General features: G+C 37.1%; 2 protein-coding genes across 4 annotated transcripts; one reads left to right on the top strand and one right to left on the bottom strand.

The window, feature by feature from the left end:
- Nucleotides 1-4,717: 4,717 nt before the first annotated feature.
- On the top strand, nucleotides 4,718-12,321 carry LOC125062192 (mediator of RNA polymerase II transcription subunit 6). Its single transcript, XM_047667968.1, has 7 exons — nucleotides 4,718-4,752; nucleotides 5,919-5,923; nucleotides 10,326-10,574; nucleotides 10,645-10,819; nucleotides 10,894-10,999; nucleotides 11,566-11,726; nucleotides 11,909-12,321. Exons 3-7 carry the CDS (start codon nucleotides 10,372-10,374, stop codon nucleotides 12,119-12,121), a joined length of 858 nt encoding a protein of 285 aa, XP_047523924.1. The 5' UTR covers nucleotides 4,718-4,752; nucleotides 5,919-5,923; nucleotides 10,326-10,371; the 3' UTR covers nucleotides 12,122-12,321.
- A 6,187-nt stretch (nucleotides 12,322-18,508) lies between these two features.
- Nucleotides 18,509-20,813, bottom strand: LOC125052926 (CDAN1-interacting nuclease 1). 3 transcript variants are annotated; one of them, XM_047654030.1, is made up of 5 exons: nucleotides 20,755-20,813; nucleotides 19,905-20,057; nucleotides 19,689-19,833; nucleotides 19,386-19,435; nucleotides 18,509-19,317 (listed from the first exon to the last, which is right to left on the bottom strand). In XM_047654030.1, exons 2-5 carry the CDS (start codon nucleotides 20,021-20,023, stop codon nucleotides 18,939-18,941), a joined length of 693 nt encoding a protein of 230 aa, XP_047509986.1. In that variant the 5' UTR covers nucleotides 20,024-20,057; nucleotides 20,755-20,813; the 3' UTR covers nucleotides 18,509-18,938. The 3 variants fall into 3 exon arrangements, with proteins under 3 accessions (XP_047509986.1, XP_047509978.1, XP_047509969.1); XM_047654022.1 differs by lacking the exon at nucleotides 20,755-20,813 and adding an exon at nucleotides 20,132-20,478 and having other exon boundaries at nucleotides 19,817-19,833; nucleotides 19,921-20,057; XM_047654013.1 differs by lacking the exon at nucleotides 20,755-20,813 and adding an exon at nucleotides 20,132-20,475.
- Between the last annotated feature and the right edge of the window lie 118 nt (nucleotides 20,814-20,931).

Genomic DNA, 20,931 nt, shown 5'->3' with positions numbered 1-20,931 from the left:
TGGCTCAAAACCAACTTTTATCAACGCGCGTTCGCAAACTATTATTGATTTAACAATGGTAACTGCTGGTCTGTCAGATCACATACAGGACTGGCACGTATCCAACGAGTTATCATGCTCTGATCATAGGTGGATCCGCTTTGCAATCAAAGGGGAGCTACCTAAACCTCAACCTAGACGTATACCACGGAGAACCGATTTGGTAAAATTTCATAGACTTATCAGCTCCGAGGTAGACAAACTATCGATACCAACCACCATAAATATACAAGACATAGACAAACATGTAAACAACCTAACGTCCCTACTCCTGACAAGCTATGAACGGTCGTGTCCCCTTACCATACCAAGATGGGGAGGGAGACATAACTGGTGGTGCCCCGAACTGGAGAGACACCGACGGAAGGTCAGGAAGCTGTTCAATAGAGCAGTGAACACACGGTTACCCACCGACTGGGACAAGTACACGGTCGCGAGAAGGCGATTCAAAAAACTTTTACGTACTAGGAAGCAGGAGTGTTGGAGACACTTCTGCACCAGTATTGAAACCAACAACCAGGCAACCAGGGTGAAATCATGCCTCTCCAGAGAGCCCAATCACTCGATCGGTTGTCTTAAAAAACCTGACAATTCATTTACAAAAACTGATTCAGAAACATGTGAACTACTACTGGCAACACACTTTCCGGGTTGCATAATTGCCAACGAACAGGCTTGGCAACCATACTCAGAGAGAGCCACCGACAGCTCAGACTGGCAAGTAGCTCACAAAATAATCACTAATGAAAAAGTAACGTGGGCAATCAACTCCTTCCTTCCATTCAAAGCGGCTGGTTTGGACGGCATCTTCCCAGGCCTACTAAGATGGAGTGGGAACTTAATAGTAGACTATCTTGTCTCCGAGCCTGTATAGCCCACCGATACATACCCTTGAAATGGAGAGAAGTAAAAATCATATTCATCCCAAAACCAGGTAAAGAGGACTATACCCAAGCGAAGTCCTTCAGGCCTATTAGCCTTACTTCATTTTTCTTAAAAACGATGGAGAGGCTAGGAGACCTGGAGATACGCAGCCGGGTATCGCTATCCAAATTCCTACACCCTAATCAACATGCCTACAGCTCGGGCAAATCAACGGACTCATCACTCCACAGCGTCGTGTCTCGCATTGGCAACTCCCTGAAGTTAAAGCAGTCAACCCTTGGTGCATTCATTGACATCGAAGGTGCTTTTGACAAAACAAACTTCACGAGTATAACCAGAGCACTAAGGTCATGTGGAGTACCATCAACCCTTATAGAATGGGTAAACAACATGCTAAAACAAGGAGCTATACAGTTCACGGTAAACTCCACAACACGAGGCATTGTCAGCAGAGGATGTCCGCAGGGAGGTGTTCTATCGCCGCTACTGTGGAACCTTGTGGTTAATGAACTAATCACAAAACTCAACGCTGACAATCTCTTCACTGTGGGTTATGCTGATGACATAGCAATCTTGATATCTGGGAACTTTGAAAGCACCTTATGTGACCTCATGAGACGAGCTTTAAAAGTGATTGAGAGATGGTGCAATGAGCACGAGTTATCTGTCAACCCATCAAAAACAGAACTAATACTTTTTACCAACCGAAGAGTTCTTGGACCGTACAAACTTCCGAAACTCTTCAACACTGAACTCATTCTCAAGAATGAAATCAAGTACCTAGGTGTGATTTTGGACAGTAAACTGCTCTGGAACAAACATCTAGAACACAAACTAAACAAAGCAACGATCGCCTTTTATCAATGCAAAAAGATGCTAGGCGTGAAATGGGGCCTATCGCCTAAGATAACATTATGGATATACACTGCCATAATTAGGCCAATGCTTGCCTATGGAGCCCTTGTTTGGTGGCCCAGAACAGAACTTCAAACGGCAATTACCAAACTCGGACGCTTCCAGAGGCTTGCTTTGTCCGCTGCTAGCGGTTGCATGAAAACAACACCAACCGCAGCAATGGAGATGGCCCTGCAGATCTTACCCCTGGACCTACACATACAGCAGGAGGCAGCCCTGGCTGCTATCAGGCTTATGGTACTGGATCTATGGGGAAAAAATCACTACAGTACACACACAGCGATTCTCAACAGGGCAACAGAGTATCAACCTCTTATTGCTGCGCCCTGTGATAGAATCACTAACCAATTAATATTTAACAGGAAATATCATATACAACTGAGAGAAGAGGAACATGACCGGTCGACCGTGAATGAGCTACGTATATATACAGATGGATCCAAAACAGGGTCTGGCTCAGGCGCTGGCATATTCTCTCTTGATCTCAACATCAACATACACCTACCCTTGGGCACACAGAGCACGATCTTTCAATGTGAATGTGTCGCCTTAACCGAAGCAGCCAGAGCCGTGCAGCGGCTAGGGATTAATGACTTTTGCATTAAATTCGTATCCGACAGTGCATCCGTGCTGATGGCGCTCGGAAACAAAAAAACCAACAGCAAACTAATACTGGAGTGTCATGAAGCACTGGAGGCTATAACCCGAACCAATAGGGTTACCTTACAGTGGATAAAGGGACACAGTGGATCTCTCGGCAATGATGCTGCGGACGAGCTTGCGAGAAGAGGCTCCGGAATGATGCCTGCTGGCCCGTATCCGCTCCTTCCTTTGCCCTTCTCGCTGGTGCGAACCTGGATCCGCCAGAGATCCGCTGAACTCCAGCAACAACGATGGTCGCATGGTGCGGCCTGCAGACAGTCCAAAGTGGCTCTGCCAGCAGTAAACCCGCAACTGACAAAGCGACTACTTAACTTAAATAGAACCAACCTTAAAATAATGATAGGGACAATAACGGGTCATTGCCTCCTAAATAAACATCTTTTTATCCTAGGCGCGACAGACAGCCCCCTGTGCAGAGGCTGTTTCAGCGCAGAAGAAACAGTCACCCACGTAGTCCTGGAATGCGAGGCTGTGGCTAATCAACGTGAAAAAATCCTCGGAACGGTGAGGTCGCTCCGGGAAGCCTGTGAAGTGCCCAGGAGACTTCTGTGCTTCTGGAAGGAGCTAGGCTGGCTAAATTAGCCAGGACTCGTACGCACAACGGACCAACCACGAGTCTAATTGCGGAAAAAGGAGTCCTTCTACCCTAACCCTAACCCCCTACAGTGTATGATATAAGCTCACGCTTTGTCACGTGACCATTTATATACAAAATATATTTGGCGTTTTGCGTCGAAAAGTAACTTTGTCTAACTCTAATACCCCTGAGCTCAACTTAATCTGTGAATTCGAGTTACGACTAGTGATGGGTAGGTCAAACGAAATTGAAGTGTTTGCAGTTTGTATGTCCCACCTCATTTTATAAAATGAGTTGGTACACTGTACCACCTCATTTGAGGACCTCATTCTGTACTGTTAGTACCTATATGTACGATACGTCATACGTGTGGTTGTGACTTGTGAGGTGTAGTGAAGTGAGGTGACTCATGTTGCCAGTTGCCACATGACAAATGAAGTAACAGATATTTTTTGATATTTTAATAAATAAAACTATATTTTTGGACTATGTCGATTATTAATATATAAATTAAGATTAATTAAGTTAAAATATTAAGCCATATATAGATAAAATATATTAATCCGAAGTACTTTTATCTCGATCCACACAGATATTAATAATTTTAATTAAAACTTTTGAACAACCTGTATATGAAACGAAAAAACAAATAAAATAGGTATTACATAAAAAATAGATGCCTATTTTTATTTAATACCTTTTATTTTAAAAAAATGTAAGAAAAGTTAAATTGAAAAAATTAAGTCATATGTTACAAAATAATAGCAACTACCTCAACGAGTTTGAAGCGGTACAAAATGTGTGTTTGAGGTGATGGGACAATTTACAACTTTGAGTGTGACATTTGAGGTGCCTGATGTATGAGGTGCGCAAGTCGCAACACTAGTTACGATCAGCGTTGCCAACTCTACGTCTTTTTACGTAGATCTACGTATTTTAGGCCTTTTCTGAAAACCTACGAACTTCAGTCACAGAATCTACGTATTTTTAATCAAATTGAAAATTTTGCACAATATCCAAATTCATTAGGCTGAATAGGCATAATATCTATTACTTTCGAAAAAAAAAAGTTAAAAACAATCAGACCGGGAATGGAGAACTTTAAGAAACACAAATCTACCATTTCAAGAGGATCAGATATTCAAAGCAGATGACTTTTGGCGTCATATTGCCAAAATAAAAAAAATGAGATGCAACTCAGCAGTTTCCCCTCCTAGCCCAATTTACACAAAAGTTATTAACATTACCTCATAGTAGCGCAAATGTTGAACGACGTTTTTCTTTAATAAACTTGATGAAAACTAACATCAGAAACGGACCTCAGTCTACTGAAACCCTCACAGGGTTACATTTTACAAAAAGTGATCTGAAAAGTAATCCTGGGCCAACGCAAGATCATATTAAACTTTTTAATAAAAACATGTACAAATTTAATTTACCAGAAAATAATAATGAATACATTTTTTTTTATTTCCATTTCAAAAAAATAACACTCTTTTTATTCAGTTTTACCAACCCTACCCTCTTCATTTCACTCATAAAAAAAAGTACGTAGATCTACGAACTTTTCCTATACAATTTTTGCTAAATCTACGTAATTGTTTAATCTGACCTACGTAATTTTCAAAATCCGAGTTGGCAACACTGGTTACGATGCAAGTATTTAGGTATCAACAAGACGTGTTGATAAAAAAAACGCGGGAAACCTTCGAATTTGGCGGACGCGGTTTTTGTTTGAATTTGTTGTAAAATAATATTTTTAATCAATTAGGTGATCAGAATAGTTCAAACTTGTATATATTTGTAGTTTGTATTATTATTTATATTTTCTTCTACTTTCTTCGAGTTGGGGTAAGCTTTTCGGATTTTTATGAATGAGCCTCCGGACCCGGGGGGCACGGCGCCCCCCGCGGTTGCATTTATCACGATTTCTAATGAATCTGGTATGGATTCTGACTGCTCTTTGGTTTCTAAAAGGAAGCTGAAGCGCAGCCATCTCCACAAAGTTTGTAAGCATTGTAACAAAAAAAAACGAAAAAGTAGTACTGAAAGTAGTAAACACTCAGACTGTCAATGTAAAGATGTATTTCCTGAGAGCACTGTTAATTTGCCTGCTATTCCTTGCACTGATACTACTTCAATGCCTGTTCCTCCCACCAGCAATTCTCCTAAAACCCCCACACAAATTGGTAGGGCTTGTTATGATGCCAATGACCATGGCCCGTTTGTGGTACATGTGCAGAAAATACAACGTGATGATAATGATAGTACAACTTTACACCCAGTTGTGTTTGGCAGATTTTTAAAAAATTATCTTTTTAAAAATATTGTAAATGGAAGCTTAAAACGTATTGGTAGAAATAAAATGACACTATCTTTTCATAATTACACAGACGCTAACAGCTTTATCACTTCAAACTGCTTACCTGCTAACAACATGAAGGCTTTTATCCCAACTTTTAATATTACAAGGATGGGTTTAGTTAAGGGAGTCCCAACCGAGTGGTCTCCTGAGGATATTATGGAGAACACTAACGTACCCATTGGGTGTGGAGAAATTCTGAAACTCAGGCGACTTAACTATAAAGTCATGGTAAACAACACACCTACATGGAAACCTTCGCAAACAGTTGTGTTTACATTTGATGGACAAGTTTTGCCTAAACGTGTATTTATGTGTTACAACTCTATGCCCGTTAATTTATATATATATCCGACTATTCAATGTTTTAATTGCTGCCGCTTTGGGCACACTAAGGTCCAATGCAGATCAAAGCCTAGGTGTTACAAGTGTGGTCAGGGCCACACTGGAAATACTTGTAATGTGGAGGAAGACCACGGTTCTTGCTGCTCATGCTCTGGGCTGCACTTTGCTTCAAGCAAAAAGTGCCCAGAGTATGTGAGACAAACCAACATTAAACTATCAATGGCAGAGAATAGCCTGTCCTATGTTGAAGCATCAAAACTACATCCCCCCATATCTAAGTCATTTGCAGATATAGTATCCTCTATCCCAAATAAATCTCTTCCTGGTGGAAATACAGTTTTGCCTGGTTCACCACCTCCACGTACACTATCTTACAAAAAAACTTTTTTTACTAAACCTAGAACCCCTCCTCAACAAAGTAAAGGTTACGATCATGTTGCACATGAGTCTCTTGTAAGAGACTATAATATGCCAGAGCCATCTAATGGTTGTGCATATCCATCATCCTCTAATGTAAACTCACAGACAATAGCAGAGCTAATTACTACATTAATCAAATTACTTTCACAACCCAATTTATCTATACCGTCCCACGCTGCTAATTTAATTCATACCTACACTGATATTAATAATGGCCAACATGGACAGGCTAGTTCAATGGAACTGCCGCAGTATAATTAACAAAAAACATGAAATTATACATATTATAAATACTTTTAATCCTTTTATTTTTTCTCTATCTGAAACCTGGTTAAAGCCAGATCATGTATTTAAAATCCCTGGTTATTTATGCTTAAGAGAAGACAGGGCTGATGGGTATGGTGGTGTATGCCTGCTCATCAGAAACTCTAGCACCTTTTCTTCCTTCCCTCTTCCTTCACATAGTGACAGCTTTTCTATTATTGCAGCTATTGTTGATGATATCTGTTTTGTCTCTATCTATGTCCCTCACCCCTCCTTGAAAATTTTCAATGAAATTAAAAACTTAATTTCAGTGCTTCCTCAGCCTTTCATGATTCTGGGTGATTTTAACTCTCATCACACATCTTGGGGTAGCTCGGTTTCTAATAGTTATGGGTATGCATTATTGGATATCTTAGACATGTATAACCTGTGCATTTTAAACTCGGGTTCTCCTACTCGCCTCACAAAACCTGGTGAAGCAATTAGTGCCATTGACCTGTCCATTTGTACTCCCAATTTAGCATCTTCTCTATCTTGGTCTACTTTGTGTTCATCTTACAATAGTGATCATTATCCAATAATCATTTCATTTCCCTGTAAAAAAAATAGTAACATGTTTATTCATAACTCTCGCCTCAAACACAAAATCATTGACTCTAAATGGAGTCAATACACTTTATTAGTAGAAGAGAAAATTAATACTTGCTCAGAAATTAATGTCACAGATAGTAATTATTTCAAAACTGTTTTATTAGAATCAGCTGATAATGTTTTTCCAAAGAAAAAGCCGCGTAGTAATAAGTTGCCATCTCCACCATGGTGGGATGAAGAGTGTACCACAAGTATTAAAAAACGCAAGGCAGCTGAGCATAATTATCGCAATGATATGTCTATGGAAAACTACGAGACCTTAATGACTGTGATGAAAGAAGTTAAAAAGCTATTTAAAACAAAGAAATCTGAGGGGTGGAGGAAATATTGTAGCACCTTATCACCTGGAACACATTCAACTGTCATTTGGCGAAATATCAAAAGATTTAGGTCAGCTGTCAATCCTTCTAACACGTCGTTACTTCCTATAGAGTTAGCTGATCAATTCCTTGATCGCTTGGCTCCTCCTTCTGCTCCACTTAGAGATTTTATCCACTCTTCTAAACAAAATAACTCTGATGCCGCCCCTTCCTCTCTAAATCTACCTTTCACGTTAGTGGAATTAAAAGGTGTATTAAATTACGTCAGTGACAGTGCACCTGGGGAAGATGGGATCCCATATTCATTTCTGTCTCACCTTGGTGAAAATGGATTAAATTTCTTTTTAAATTTAATAAATAAAGTTCTATTGACAAATGACATACCGCCATCTTGGCGAAGTCAAATAGTGCTGCCATTTTTAAAACCGTCTAAGGTACGATCTGATATTAAATCATATCGTCCGATTGTCTTGTCATCGGTGATAACAAAAGTTGTTGAACATTTAATTAAAAATCGGCTTGAATGGTATATAGAAAATAACGAATATCTGTCCCCAACTCAGTTTGGATTTCGAAAAGGTAAAAGTGTATGTGACAATTTAGGCATATTAGTTACGGACATTCGTAATGCTTTCACAGATAAAAAGTCAGTAGTCGCTGCTTTCTTGGATATTAATTCGGCTTATGATAACGTTTTGTTACATATTCTTAAAAGTAAATTAAATAAATTAAAGGTTCCTTATTTTTTAACTAATTTCATTGTAAATCTTCTTTCGGAGAGGAAAATTATTTTAGATGTTGGCGGCCCTTATATGCCTAGTAGGTTGGTATGGAGGGGCTTGCCACAAGGGTCTGTTCTGAGCCCTTTATTGTACAATATTTATACATATGACCTAGAAGATTCAATTGGAGATTCAGTTAGTTTATTACAATATGCCGATGACTTAGTTATTTATGCCTCTGATATGTGTGTAAGTATTGCTGAACAACATGTTTCCTCTTCTTTATCTTTGCTAAAATCCTGGATGGATGCAAATGGCCTAGATCTGTCTCCCTCAAAAAGTTCCGTTGTACTTTTCACTAAATCCCGAACTCCTCCCTCACCTACTATAACATATGATCGTCATATATTACCCGTTTATAATCAAGTAAAGTTCTTAGGAGTTATACTTGATTCTAAACTAACAGGTCAACCACACTGCGAATTTGTAGTTGGTAAATGTGAGCGACACTTGAACATGCTGAGATGTCTCAGTGGAGTTTGGTGGGGTGCTCACCCAGCCACATTGAGGTTGGTGTATAATGCTGTTATTAGAAGTGTACTGGATTTTGGGACCTTTTTCTTAGATCCAGGTAATGTAGCTGGCTTTAGAAAACTAGACCTCATACAGTCTAGGGCTTTAAGGATTGTTTCAGGTGCCATGAAATCAAGCCCGGTTAATGCTTTGCAAATAGAATGTTGTGACCCTCCATTAAACTTAAGACGTCAATATCTGTCAGATAGATTCATTTTTAGAATTGTCCAGTTCCATCATCCCCTCATCTCCAAACTGGAGTCTCTTTCTCTAAAATTACCCTCTTCACATAAACCTATACCTTGTCTATTAAAAAGCTTCCTGAAATTCAAACAATTACAAGCCCCAACTCATTCCTTTAATGTACTTCCTCTATTTAGCTCTTCTTATGATTCTCTTCTTCTTTCTCCAGAGATTTGCTTTTCTCTTGGCATTGAAAAATCTGATTTTAATGCCAATGCAATTTTTAATTGCAATGTCAATAGCAAATGGCCTAACTGGCATCAAATGTACACAGATTCATCTAAACACTCCAATGGGTGTGTTGGTGTTGGAGTGTTTCACAAACAATACAACATAGTTCAGAAAATTAAATTACCTCCGGAATCATCGGTCTTTACCGGTGAATGTTTTGGACTACTAAAAGCTCTTGAATATGTGTTGTGTTTCAAACTCAATAAAACCGTTATATTTACCGATTCCTTAAGTGCTTTACAGAGCTTAGCAAAATTTTCACTAAAACTTAACCCATTTTTTCATGTAATATTTGAATGTAAGAGAAAGCTGTTACACTGCCAATTACACAACTATTTAGTTTCATTCTGTTGGATACCTAGTCACTGTGGTATCTCTGGAAATGTAAAAGCTGACAGTTTGGCTAACAGTGCTACTGAGACCGGTGACGTACACCCGTACAAGAATTTTGGCCATGATCTTGCTGCTTTGCCCGGCATATATCTCCACAAATCGTGGAATATGTGTTGGGAAGAGAAAGGCCGGATTAAGGGTCGTTTCTTGTATGCTATACAGTCTTCCGTTCCCAGGAAGCCATGGTTTGCCAAATTGTCGCTTGGTAAAACCACCACTTCTACTATAATCCGTATGCGTCTGGGACATAACAGCCTTCCAGTTCATTTGCACAAACTTGGTATCGTAACTAGTACCGCCTGTGAGTGTGGCGAGAGCTATTCTGACCTGAATCATGTTTTCTTTTCTTGTCCTAAATATGACCATTCTTCCTTATACACTTCTTTAGTATCTCTCTCTGTTCCCCTTCCTACCAATATTTCTTTACTTCTTCGAGATTTAAATCCCCTTGTATATAGTATTATAAGTATATTTATTGTAAATAATAACATTAAACTATAATTTTGATTAATTTTTCCCCTTATGTAACTATTCTGATTTTGTTGTAAATTTAATGCGTTTTCAATCATCTATGTTATGTCGCGATTAGTTTCCTTCGTTTTTTATTATTCATAAACTGTAAATAATTAAAACAGCGACTTATAAAAATCTTATACCTACTTGACACTGGCTAATGCACAAACCGTGCCAGAGCCATAAAGGAAAAAAAAAAAAAAAAAAAAAAAAAGACGTGTTGATAAATAAAAGTTAAAAAAAAACTAAACAAAAATGATGCCAGCAAGGATTGGTGGACACCTTCCTATAGCAAATGAGAATCCGCTCGGCTTATCGTGGCATGATTCTGCTTGGATACCGTCATTAAATCCATCTAACATCATGGATTACTTTTCTGAAAGATCAAATCCATTTTTTGATAGAACATGTAATAATGAAGTGGTAAAAATGCAACGCCTGAGTATGGATCAGCTTCAGTATGTATAAACAATCCTTAGATTGAATGTTATGTTATTAAAAATGTAGTTATTTTTATTATAATTTTAGAAATATGACTGGTTTGGAATACATTTTACTCCATGTTCAGGAGCCCATACTGTATGTTATAAGAAAGCAACATAGACATAGTCCTATGCAAACTATTCCATTAGCTGATTACTATATAATTGCCGGAATTGTGTATCAAGCTCCTGACTTAGCAAGTGTTTTAAACTCAAGATTGGTAAGTTAATAAATAAAGACAATTTCTATTACTTAGATACTTTGTGTTCATAATTTTTTTTGTTTCAACTATAGCTTTCAGCTGTCCACCATCTTCAATGTTCTTTTGAAGAAACTATGTCTTATTCAAAATATCACCCAAGTAAAGGGTATTGGTGGGATTTTAAACCTAATAAACCAGGTAACTGATTTTTACTTTATATTGTAAAAATTAATTCAAATCCTAGTTACATTTATTTTCCAGTAATTTCTATAAAAAGCTTAAATATCCTACAAAAATTTAATAATTGTGAAATCTCTTGGTACATTTTTTTCTTTTAAATATCAAAAATTTAAATATAACTTGTATAGATAACTATGTTCACTTATGAATGACAATAAGAAGTTTTAATTAAAAATCTTAATAAATGCTTCTAAATTTACTGCCGGTTTTCAAATCAAGGGTGTAGAATAGACAAAAACTGACAACATTGTATACAAAATGTTTAGGAGCTGCAACCATTATGTCTATACATCTTAAGCAATTTATTATAAATCTATGATGTTATTAATAAATGATTAACCTCTATCAGTGATAGGTGTGGTGAAATAGTAGAACAATATATAGTATCTAGGCAAACTATCATCAATAATATAAATAAAGGCAGATTTTTAAATGTGTTTTGTGATATGTTATTTATGCAACAAATCCTTTTAGTTTATTGGCATTAAAATACAAAATACATGTGCATTTAATTATATTGACAGGAATCAGTCCTTTTAATTCTGGACAGTCTGCACCAAAAGAAGTTTCTAATACACCTAAGGAAGAACCATCAACTTTATTTCAAAGACAACGAGTTGATATGTTATTGGCAGAGTTAGTGAGGCAGTTTCCTTTGCCAACTATAACTACCACTGCTAACCAAGTGAGTCCCTTTTATGATAAAAATATTATTTTAAATACATCTTATAAATGTTGTGAAAAAACTCCGCCTCAAAAGAATTCTCAAAAAAGTAATTTTTAGTTTTTTCCAAAATTGAAAAATGTGGTAGGGTTGTATCATGACTTAATAAGCTGTATGTTTTGATAATTGCCCTTTGTTTGTAGACAAATGGTGTGTCAGTAAAAGCTGAAAACAATAATGATAAAGGAGATAAAGGAGGTGATAGTAATAACATGAACAATATTACAATAAAACAAGAGCCAATAGATTCAATACATCCTGAAATGACTAATGGAAACATGCATATGGAAATAAAACAGGAAATCAAGCAGGAGAACATGAAACCACCACCAGAAAAAAAGCCAAGAAATATATAATTTGAAAAACAGTCTTTGGAGCACTGGGTAGAGTGGCTTATCCAAATTAAATTTATCTTACACAAATTTTTTGTTTGTGTCTTTTTGGAGATTATATAAATTTGTCACATTATCCTTTAATTTAACATTCTCATAACATACAATACAATTATCTTGTAATGTGTCTGTTGACCTAAAAATAAAGTATAAATTAAGTAAAATTGGTTATTTTCAGTAATACTATGTTTTTGGATCTAACATACATACATGTTTTGACTACTAATAAAAAATCCAAAGGAAAAGCCTTCTTCATATCCCATGTCAAAACTTGTTTGAAAAGCACTTTTTTCTCCATCAACTATTCCATCTGAGTATCTGACCTGTATAAAACAATTTAGAAAAATATTATTTTCCAATTTCCAAACTTTTTTTGCAAAATCCTCTATTTAATTAATAAATCAACCATATAGGTTTAGATTTATTGAATATAAACGACGAATTAACCTTGTGAATAGCATCTACACTTCTTGCCCAAGTTTTAGCTGATATTGTTATACTTTCATCGGTCATGTTCGGTATTATTACACACTTGAAATTAGCTATGAAAAATTATGAATTAACGCTACAGGCAAAAGTTGTTAGTGAAAAAATCCACAGATCAAGTAGAATTGAGACAGTTGAAACTTCATTCTTAGAACAAAACAAATTATGTTATTTGTGTTATTATTTTTGACGTGATAACGATGAAAGACTTTTGAAGTCCTGTCCTTTGCCTTTCCTTTGGGGATAAATTAATATCATCATGAAAGACTTTTGAGTTTTGACGTCTTATAATGATCGATGAACGCCAACCCAACCCGGCTGCACGCACGAAAAAAGATGAGTCATTGTCATTTGTCACGTTCCGCCTGAGCCGAGCATGCAAGCGAGAGCGCGGAGCAAGCGATAGATCGGCCTTAAGCCGCATTTACATTTATCTGACGTGTTGTGTTGTGATGCATCAGAACGGTATCAGTTTCATACATTTAATATGGAAGCGTTCACATTTATTCAATGCGGTGTGTTATGACGGCTTCTGATGTGTCGTGTCACAGGCAATCCCGGTCCGCGTCAGAAAGGGTGAGGTGCGGGGGGCGGTGCCGTAGACGTCATACCGCATCGGACTAGTGTGCACGCGCCAGTGTTGTGTTATTACGCGTCAGAAATGGACGAAGAGCAACTAATTGAATACGTAAGACAATTTAAAGTGATTTATAATCCAAAATGTAAAGAATATAAAGATCAAGTTATGACAGCAGCTATTTGGGAAGCTTCTTCTTTTTCTTTGTTTAGTTAGAAGCGTTGCCAACGCCAATAATTCCAACTCTTCTTCAAAATCTGAATCTGAATCGGATGATTCTTGAAAAAACATTGCAAATGTGTGAACTCTCTGGGAGTCAAGACGGAACTGATACAAAAAACCGTCATAATGCATCATAACACGTCATATCAATGTGAACAGTAGCCATCACGACAGAGAGCATCACAACACAACACGTCAGATAAATATAAATGCGGCTTTAGCGTTCGGTTTGTGACGCATTTACCTCTCTTCCACTCCATCGGCCTATGCGTCCGAGTAAATAAGAGACATCGGCAGCACACAACCTACTGTTTGTCAACTGTTTATAAAGTGAAGTGAAAAGTAAATGTGAATTCCATTGTTTATTACAACAACAATTGCAGCAAAAAGTAGGTACCTCTTGAATTTTAAGAATTTAATTAGCGATATAATCTCATATATGTATTTGTTATTTTATTATTAAAAAATATATAATTCAAATTAACGAGTGCAAATATATTTTAATTTATCTAAAAAAAAATGTTTAAATTAACTCCTTTTTCTATGATACAAAATAATGATAATAATTCAATTCATAAAAGTATGCTATTTTTCATCAATGTCTTCTTATGACCTTATCACCTAACATTATTTTTTACATACAATCAATTTTTTTTATAAAGAAATGCATACAATTGTCAACCTACAACTGAAATGCATTGCTTATTCATACTCTGACGTCGAATAAACCAGCGTTTCCACGTGAACTCAGCGATAGGCCTTAGCAAGTAGCTTTACTTTTACGTACGATTTGAATTAACTTGTTTTGACATTTGACATTTTATTTATTTGACAACACTTGTATCTCACTAGAGATTTTGTTGAAAAACGTATACAATTGCCATCGAAAGAATTACTTGTTTTATGCAGCCTTGTGGTTGGTGCACTAATTTTGTCTTTATAACGAATACTGAGGGAGGCATCAACCCAAACAACTTCGGAATACTCTCCATAGTACACTTTGTAGAATACGCATAGAAACAAAAACGAAATACGTTGGAGACTGGCAATTCGACAAGCTTTTCGCTGAATTTAGTCAAAAGAAAAAAAAGAAAGAAAGAAGCTGGCTAGTCTGGCGAAGCCTCCTAATATAAGTGAAGTCTGTGTTAAACTGTGTTGCCGTATTTCTTGTTTTGCCTCTGCAGTTGAGCGGTATTTTGTCCCCCCGGAATACGCGGGTCAGCCAGGGTGAGCACACCCAGGGACCAGCGGCCGACACGACTGGCATCCGGGAGTCCCACACACACTAAGGCAGCCTACGCACTGGCGACCATAGACGCGGCCAGGCCGCCGCGGCCATGGTCGCCGGTGCGTAGGCAAGCGCGCAGACGGCATCGCGTGGCATCAAATTAGATACCGCGGTCAACGGTGGCCGCTGGTCGCTGGCCGCTAAGTGCGTAGGGGCTATAGCGATGGCCATATAAAGTCCAGAATTCACTGGCCGCCGCGGCCAGGTCGCGGCGACCATGGTCGCCAGTGCGTAGGCAGCCTAAACGAAACGCGACACACGTCCTGCGTGGGCCACTTCGCGCTCGTGTCAGCTCATTCGCCACAGTGTCATGCTGCATTATGCGAATTCTAACGCAGCATGAGACTATCAAGAGCGCTATCTGATAAGCGGCATCTTTGTCAGTTGCCAGTAGCTGAAAATGCAAATGCAGATAGCTGCTCTCAGAGTCTCTTGTTATTCCTGTTGAAGAGACTTCAAAGAAGAAGAGAGAGAGTTGAGTCGTGGTGGTTTTTTGATAGCAGCAGCACGTAAATTCAAATCATTTGCAAGATGAATTACATTAGCCTTCATTTTTGACGGCTGTAATTCATCTTAGTTTTCAATGGGTCCCCGTATCAAGTCGGAAAATGCATATATTATCTATATAATGGTGTTCCTTTTACTCGATTAGGTACAATACTTTTTAAATCATTGAAATCGGTAAATTGGTTGCGAAGATATTACACATTTTGTACAAGCCAACCGCAGGGTGGCCGAAATACTCATGTGACGTCACGAGATCCCTACCGCCCGCGCTCTCGTTCTCCGCCATTCATTTATTAAAGTTTACTCGATCTGCGCGGGTCGTGTTGTGGTTTTGTGGTTTTTATGTGAAAATATGCCGCATTATAAGTACTGTATAGTACCGAAATGTACTAATAGGTACTTCAACTAGTACACCTGAAAAACTGTTTTTTAATGTGCCAAGGGACCTGAAAGTGCGCAAAAAATGGTGTCCTGTCATGAAGAGGGATGAAGTTCCGCTTTCGTGTCACTCTGTAAGAAGCTCCATATACCAACTATTATCATCATTACTCATGTGGTAAACAGTAACTTAGTAATAGTGACCTCAATATGAGCACCGAGATATTAACTCCTTCTGCTTCTGCAGGCTGTTTGTATGTAATTTGGTCTTTTGGCGAATTTTCAGCTCGATCCATACATAAGCGGCCATTTTGGCTTTGTATTGTAACTCCATCTTTTTTCCTGCCATTTCTATTTTTTTCATGCCAGTTAACTATTGCTCAGGACAGTCACAGCTTATTCGATCACCCCTCATCTAAACCTCACCTATCTGGAGGGAAAATATAGGAGTGGATGACTTTGGCTATATATTAGGCAACACGTCTGCACGTGCAAGAGAGGTGCAATATGGAAATATTAATGGTGCGAATGGGATGAAAAAAGAAACTGATTGACGACATTTGAGAAATTTATAGCTAAGACGTGACAGAAAAGAGTGGATCCTAAAAGTAAAGGCAAATACAAAAGTAGCAAGTAAAGGCATATATCTTCATAACGAGATACTAGACCCCGAAGAAATACCCGAACAGTGGTTTATATCATCAGCAACATTTCTACATAACAAAGGCGATAAAAGTGAAATATCAAATTATTATAGATTCTATGGTGTTAACAAGGAAATTAAATAAAAATCAACCAAAAGAACAAGTAGGGTTTAGGAATGGCTACTCAACGCTCAATCACATTCATGTTGTTAAACAAATCATTGAAAATACAAAAAAAAAATCAATAAATATCCCTTGTTGTTGTTTCGTTGATTATATAGCACATTGGATACCATTGAATGCGGAAAATATGGCAAGCACTTAAATCACAAGGCATAGAACATAAATCGGTAAGTATATTAAAATAATTAGCAATATCTACGTAAATGGCATTGGGCAAATAAAACTAGAAAGGGAGGGAGAAGTAATAAAATAGGTTGAGGTGTAAGACAAGGGGATCCATTGCTTCTAAACGTTTTTTGGCAATTCTCAAAGATATGTTTAGAAATCTGGATTGGCACAACGAGGACATAAATATCTATGGAGAAAAAATTTCACATCTCAGCTTCGCTGACGATATATTCCTACTATGCTACAGTGTAAAGGAACTGTCTAAGATGTCCACGACTTAGATAAAGAAAGTCGTAAAACTAAACTACAAATGAATCCACTGAAAAGCAAAGCCTTGACAAACGTCATAACTCAAGTACTGAACGGTAACGAGATTTAATATGTCGAAGACGGAAGAATATACATACCTGGGCCAGATAGTTTCCTTCACAAAACTGAGTTCTAAAGAAGTCTACAATAGAATAGGAAATGTGTAGTAGGAATATTAGTCACTCACTAAAAGAAATAATAGAGAACAGAGACAAAATTAAACAACATGCATTCTTCCAGTTTTTAAATATTCGGAAAATTAGAGGTTAGTCAAAGAGCAAAAGTGAGAAGTTTACTAAGTATAAATAAAAGAGAAAGGGTTAGAAATACTTACAATAGGAAAAGGACAAAGATAGACGACGTTACAAAAAGTATTCCAAAGGATAAGGCTAAGTTCAGATGAACGCGCGTTTCCGCGCGTCGCCACGCGGTTGGAGCATTCACATGACGGTATATGTACGCGCGCCAGTGTGGCTTCAACATTGATTGACAATGGACGTGGAGGAGGCAATTTGCTTATGGATTTTATATAGAAGACTGAGACGTCGCAGAAGAAGACGAAGACGATACTGGGTGCATCCAATTTTAAGTGACAGACTTTCTTCCAGCCTGTTTGTCACTTTGTATCCCGACTTGAGGTTACACGAAGATAAATTTTTTAACTATTTCCGGATGTTAGTTGCATCCTTTAATTTTTTATACGATTCTATTGAAAATGATTTAAAATCCAGTGAAGATGCCATAAGATATTGCATATCACCAAAAGAAAAACTTATTGTAACATTAACAAATCGATAGGCACAATTTCATCTTCGGTACCTACTCATTTTGCATCGATCTATGTGTCTTTCCGTCTCAAGCCGCGCGGATCAACTGATTACTGAACAGGTCGATACAGGTTTGCAAAACTTGAGCCGCGCGCGGCCGCATGGAAGCGCGCGGTTCAAGATCTTGCGCGCGGGTCGGAGCGCGCCGCGCGTTGGCGTGCGGTAATGTAGACGATAATTACCGTTTATATTGATCTTGTACCGCACGGCCATATGAACTAAGCCTTAGTGAAGAAAGACGGGAAAAAAGGCGGACGGTAAAAGAAATGGGAAGATGAAATAAAACTGGTTGCAGGCAAGGGTCAAGAGAGTCAACCTTGTCCGAAATAAACGCTATTTTTTTATTTTATTTATTTAATTTGAAGTTGTATAGAAAATGGAAACCTGGAGCGAACAAATTTTCAAGCACATATACAGATTTGATGCAGGGGTCGATAAATGAATACAAATCAATTTTTAGATCGATTGTGCAAGAAACAACAAAGTTGTACTTATTATGGCGGCCATCTTATTATCTCATTTGTAATTTTTCAAAATGTTCAAATTTTTTGTAAAGTTCAAAATCACACAGAATTTTTCATCACAGCATCGGCCAAAATTCGAAAATTGGGACGCCATGGTCAGTTTGTTCGACCAAACCCCTCTATTTGCCACCGTTTAGGTTTGAATTGTGTAAAACCTGGAGGCCTGACCAAATAGAAGACGCTTCGCTGGCGGCCCTCTTATTTTTGGGTATTTTGGACTAAAATTCATCAAAAAAAATTTTAATACAATGTAACAAACATTCCATGAGTCAGCCTACTTTTAGTATTGGGTGCACTCAATATTCTCTTTGTCTCATTATCTTTTATAGCGACGGTAGAGGCCACACACAAGCAACCACTTCAAAGTCCATAATCCATTTCCGAACTGAGCCAGATGTATAGTGTAAACAGTATACTCGCCCTCGGCCCTACTGACGTTCGTCGAGCGCCTGCAAAGCGCGGTGTATGTATGCTACCAACGCGCGTCAATCGCTACGCCAAACGCCCAATGTTTAGTCGCTCTTAAACATCAAAAACACTCCCCTAACCTCCTTGAAACAAAAGGCTATGAATGAAACATGGTAATTCCAGTTTCATATAGTATAATCATTATAGTATATTGTTTACTTATTATTATGTATCACAAAAATTATAATGATAAAATTAAATTACATGTCAATTTTATACTGAGTTATAGTATCCTTGCTGGGAAATTTAGTTCTCAGAATAAACATGCTATTTACTTCAGGAGTATTTTCAAGAGTTTCTAAATATCCAAACCAGTATATTACGAGACCTGGACCAAATCTATTCCAATAACAAATAAGTTGTTCTTTTAGATATCCTAAATGATTCTCTTCATCACCAAATAACGCTTTGCTTTCAATCCAATTAACAACAAATCCGTCCACAGCAATGGGTACATCTAATTTAAAGTCAGGAGTCTTGTCATAGCCTCTTAGCCTAAGTATGCTTTCATCAGAAAATGTTATATTCATGGTTTTTAACTCTTGTTCTAATCGTAGTTCATACTCCAGTCCAATAGACCTGAAATTTAATAAATCATAGTTAAATTTTATTGTGAGACAGTTTTATCTTAAGTTTTAAATACTTACTGTTTAATAATATCAGCATATGGGCCATATTGATTATCGTGCATAATACCCTATAATGAAAAACATGTTTGTTTAAGTCAAAAATAAAAGCTTAGGGTTTCAAAATTTATTAGATTTGTTACAAAGACAGATTGAATAAAATTAACTAAGCCAGCCCAGCTCCTTCCAGAAGCTAAGAAGTTTCCTGGGCACTTCACAGGCTTCTACAATTAACTTATTAGTGAGAGTGTTTTTTATCCAATCTCCTAGTTTGTAACTATAATAAATTTACAATGTTTCTATTCATATGCCTAATGGTCTTACCAAAAACACTTGAAAAGCTAAATCTTTATTTTCAATAATTGTCGAGTCTTTTAAACATTTTTTTACCATTGTTGAGTCTGTGTATACATTTTGTAACAGCGATCTGACAAATAGAGCAGGACTAATACCTTGACTATCAGCCAATCTGTAACAAGTTAAAAGTGAATTAAAGTGTTCCAACGCTTTTTAATTTCTAGTCCAAAAACATGTGCATACTGTATTATAACTTCACTTTTGTCTTCTTTCTTGATTAAATTTTCATATAAATCATAATATCTACTGGAAATAACAGGTGATTTTCTATAACTTAATTTCATAGATCTCTGTACCAACATGGAAATTATACTTCCAATGGTTGTAGATGGTATGCTGGAATAACGGGGTAATAATTATTTTAACATTGTTGATTGTATTTCCATAATATGATTATCATAAGAACATACTCTTTATATTTTTTTCTAATCATATTTTCAGCCTTTCGACTAAAAGATGTAAGTTTGTTAAAATCTTCAACAATCGCCAAATACAATTTGTATGGCATGGGTTTGCTTTCAATTTGTGATAACATGTTATTAATTGATTTTACTAGCCGCTAGATGACAAATTTTATATAGGAAGAGCTGACCGATTATTTAAAATTCCATCGGGAACCAATTTAGAGATCGTATTAATTACAACACATATATTTAAAATACATAAATAATACACAAAAATTTAAAACGAAATATCAGCACAATGTTTACAAATTACAATGTACTTTTTTTTTTATGGCTCTGGCGACTGGCACGGTTTGTGCATTAGCCAGCGTCAAGTATAAGATTTTTATAATTCGTGCTTTTTGCCTTTTTAATCACAATTAAACCATTAAATTCCTAACATATCTCCCCTTTTCCCTCCCTCTAAGTCTCGGAAAACTAAAGTTTAAGATTTGTATAAATATGAACAAAGACTTAAAAATCGGTTTGCCAAAGAAGTTTCACTTCTGACATGTGTACTTTGTACGCACGCACCATTTTTCTTAACAAACGTGACGAACATCAGACATGGCAAAAAACTGTTTACTTACAATATTAAAAATATTTGACCCCTTACCACCACTACACATTATAAATTTCCTAGGAAATTTGAACTAAAAAAACTTGCAGATTTTGTTATATTCCGGTGACATATTATGTAGAAAATTACAATTGTTTTTAGTATCTATTATCTGTGCAATTGTGCATTTATAATTTACTTCTGCTTG

Source organism: Pieris napi, chromosome 1 (genome assembly GCF_905475465.1).
Source record: "Pieris napi chromosome 1, ilPieNapi1.2, whole genome shotgun sequence".
Lineage (NCBI taxonomy): Eukaryota > Metazoa > Arthropoda > Insecta > Lepidoptera > Pieridae > Pieris > Pieris napi.
Note: the sequence above shows the minus strand (reverse complement) of the source record. Positions and strands in the feature narration are given on the sequence as shown.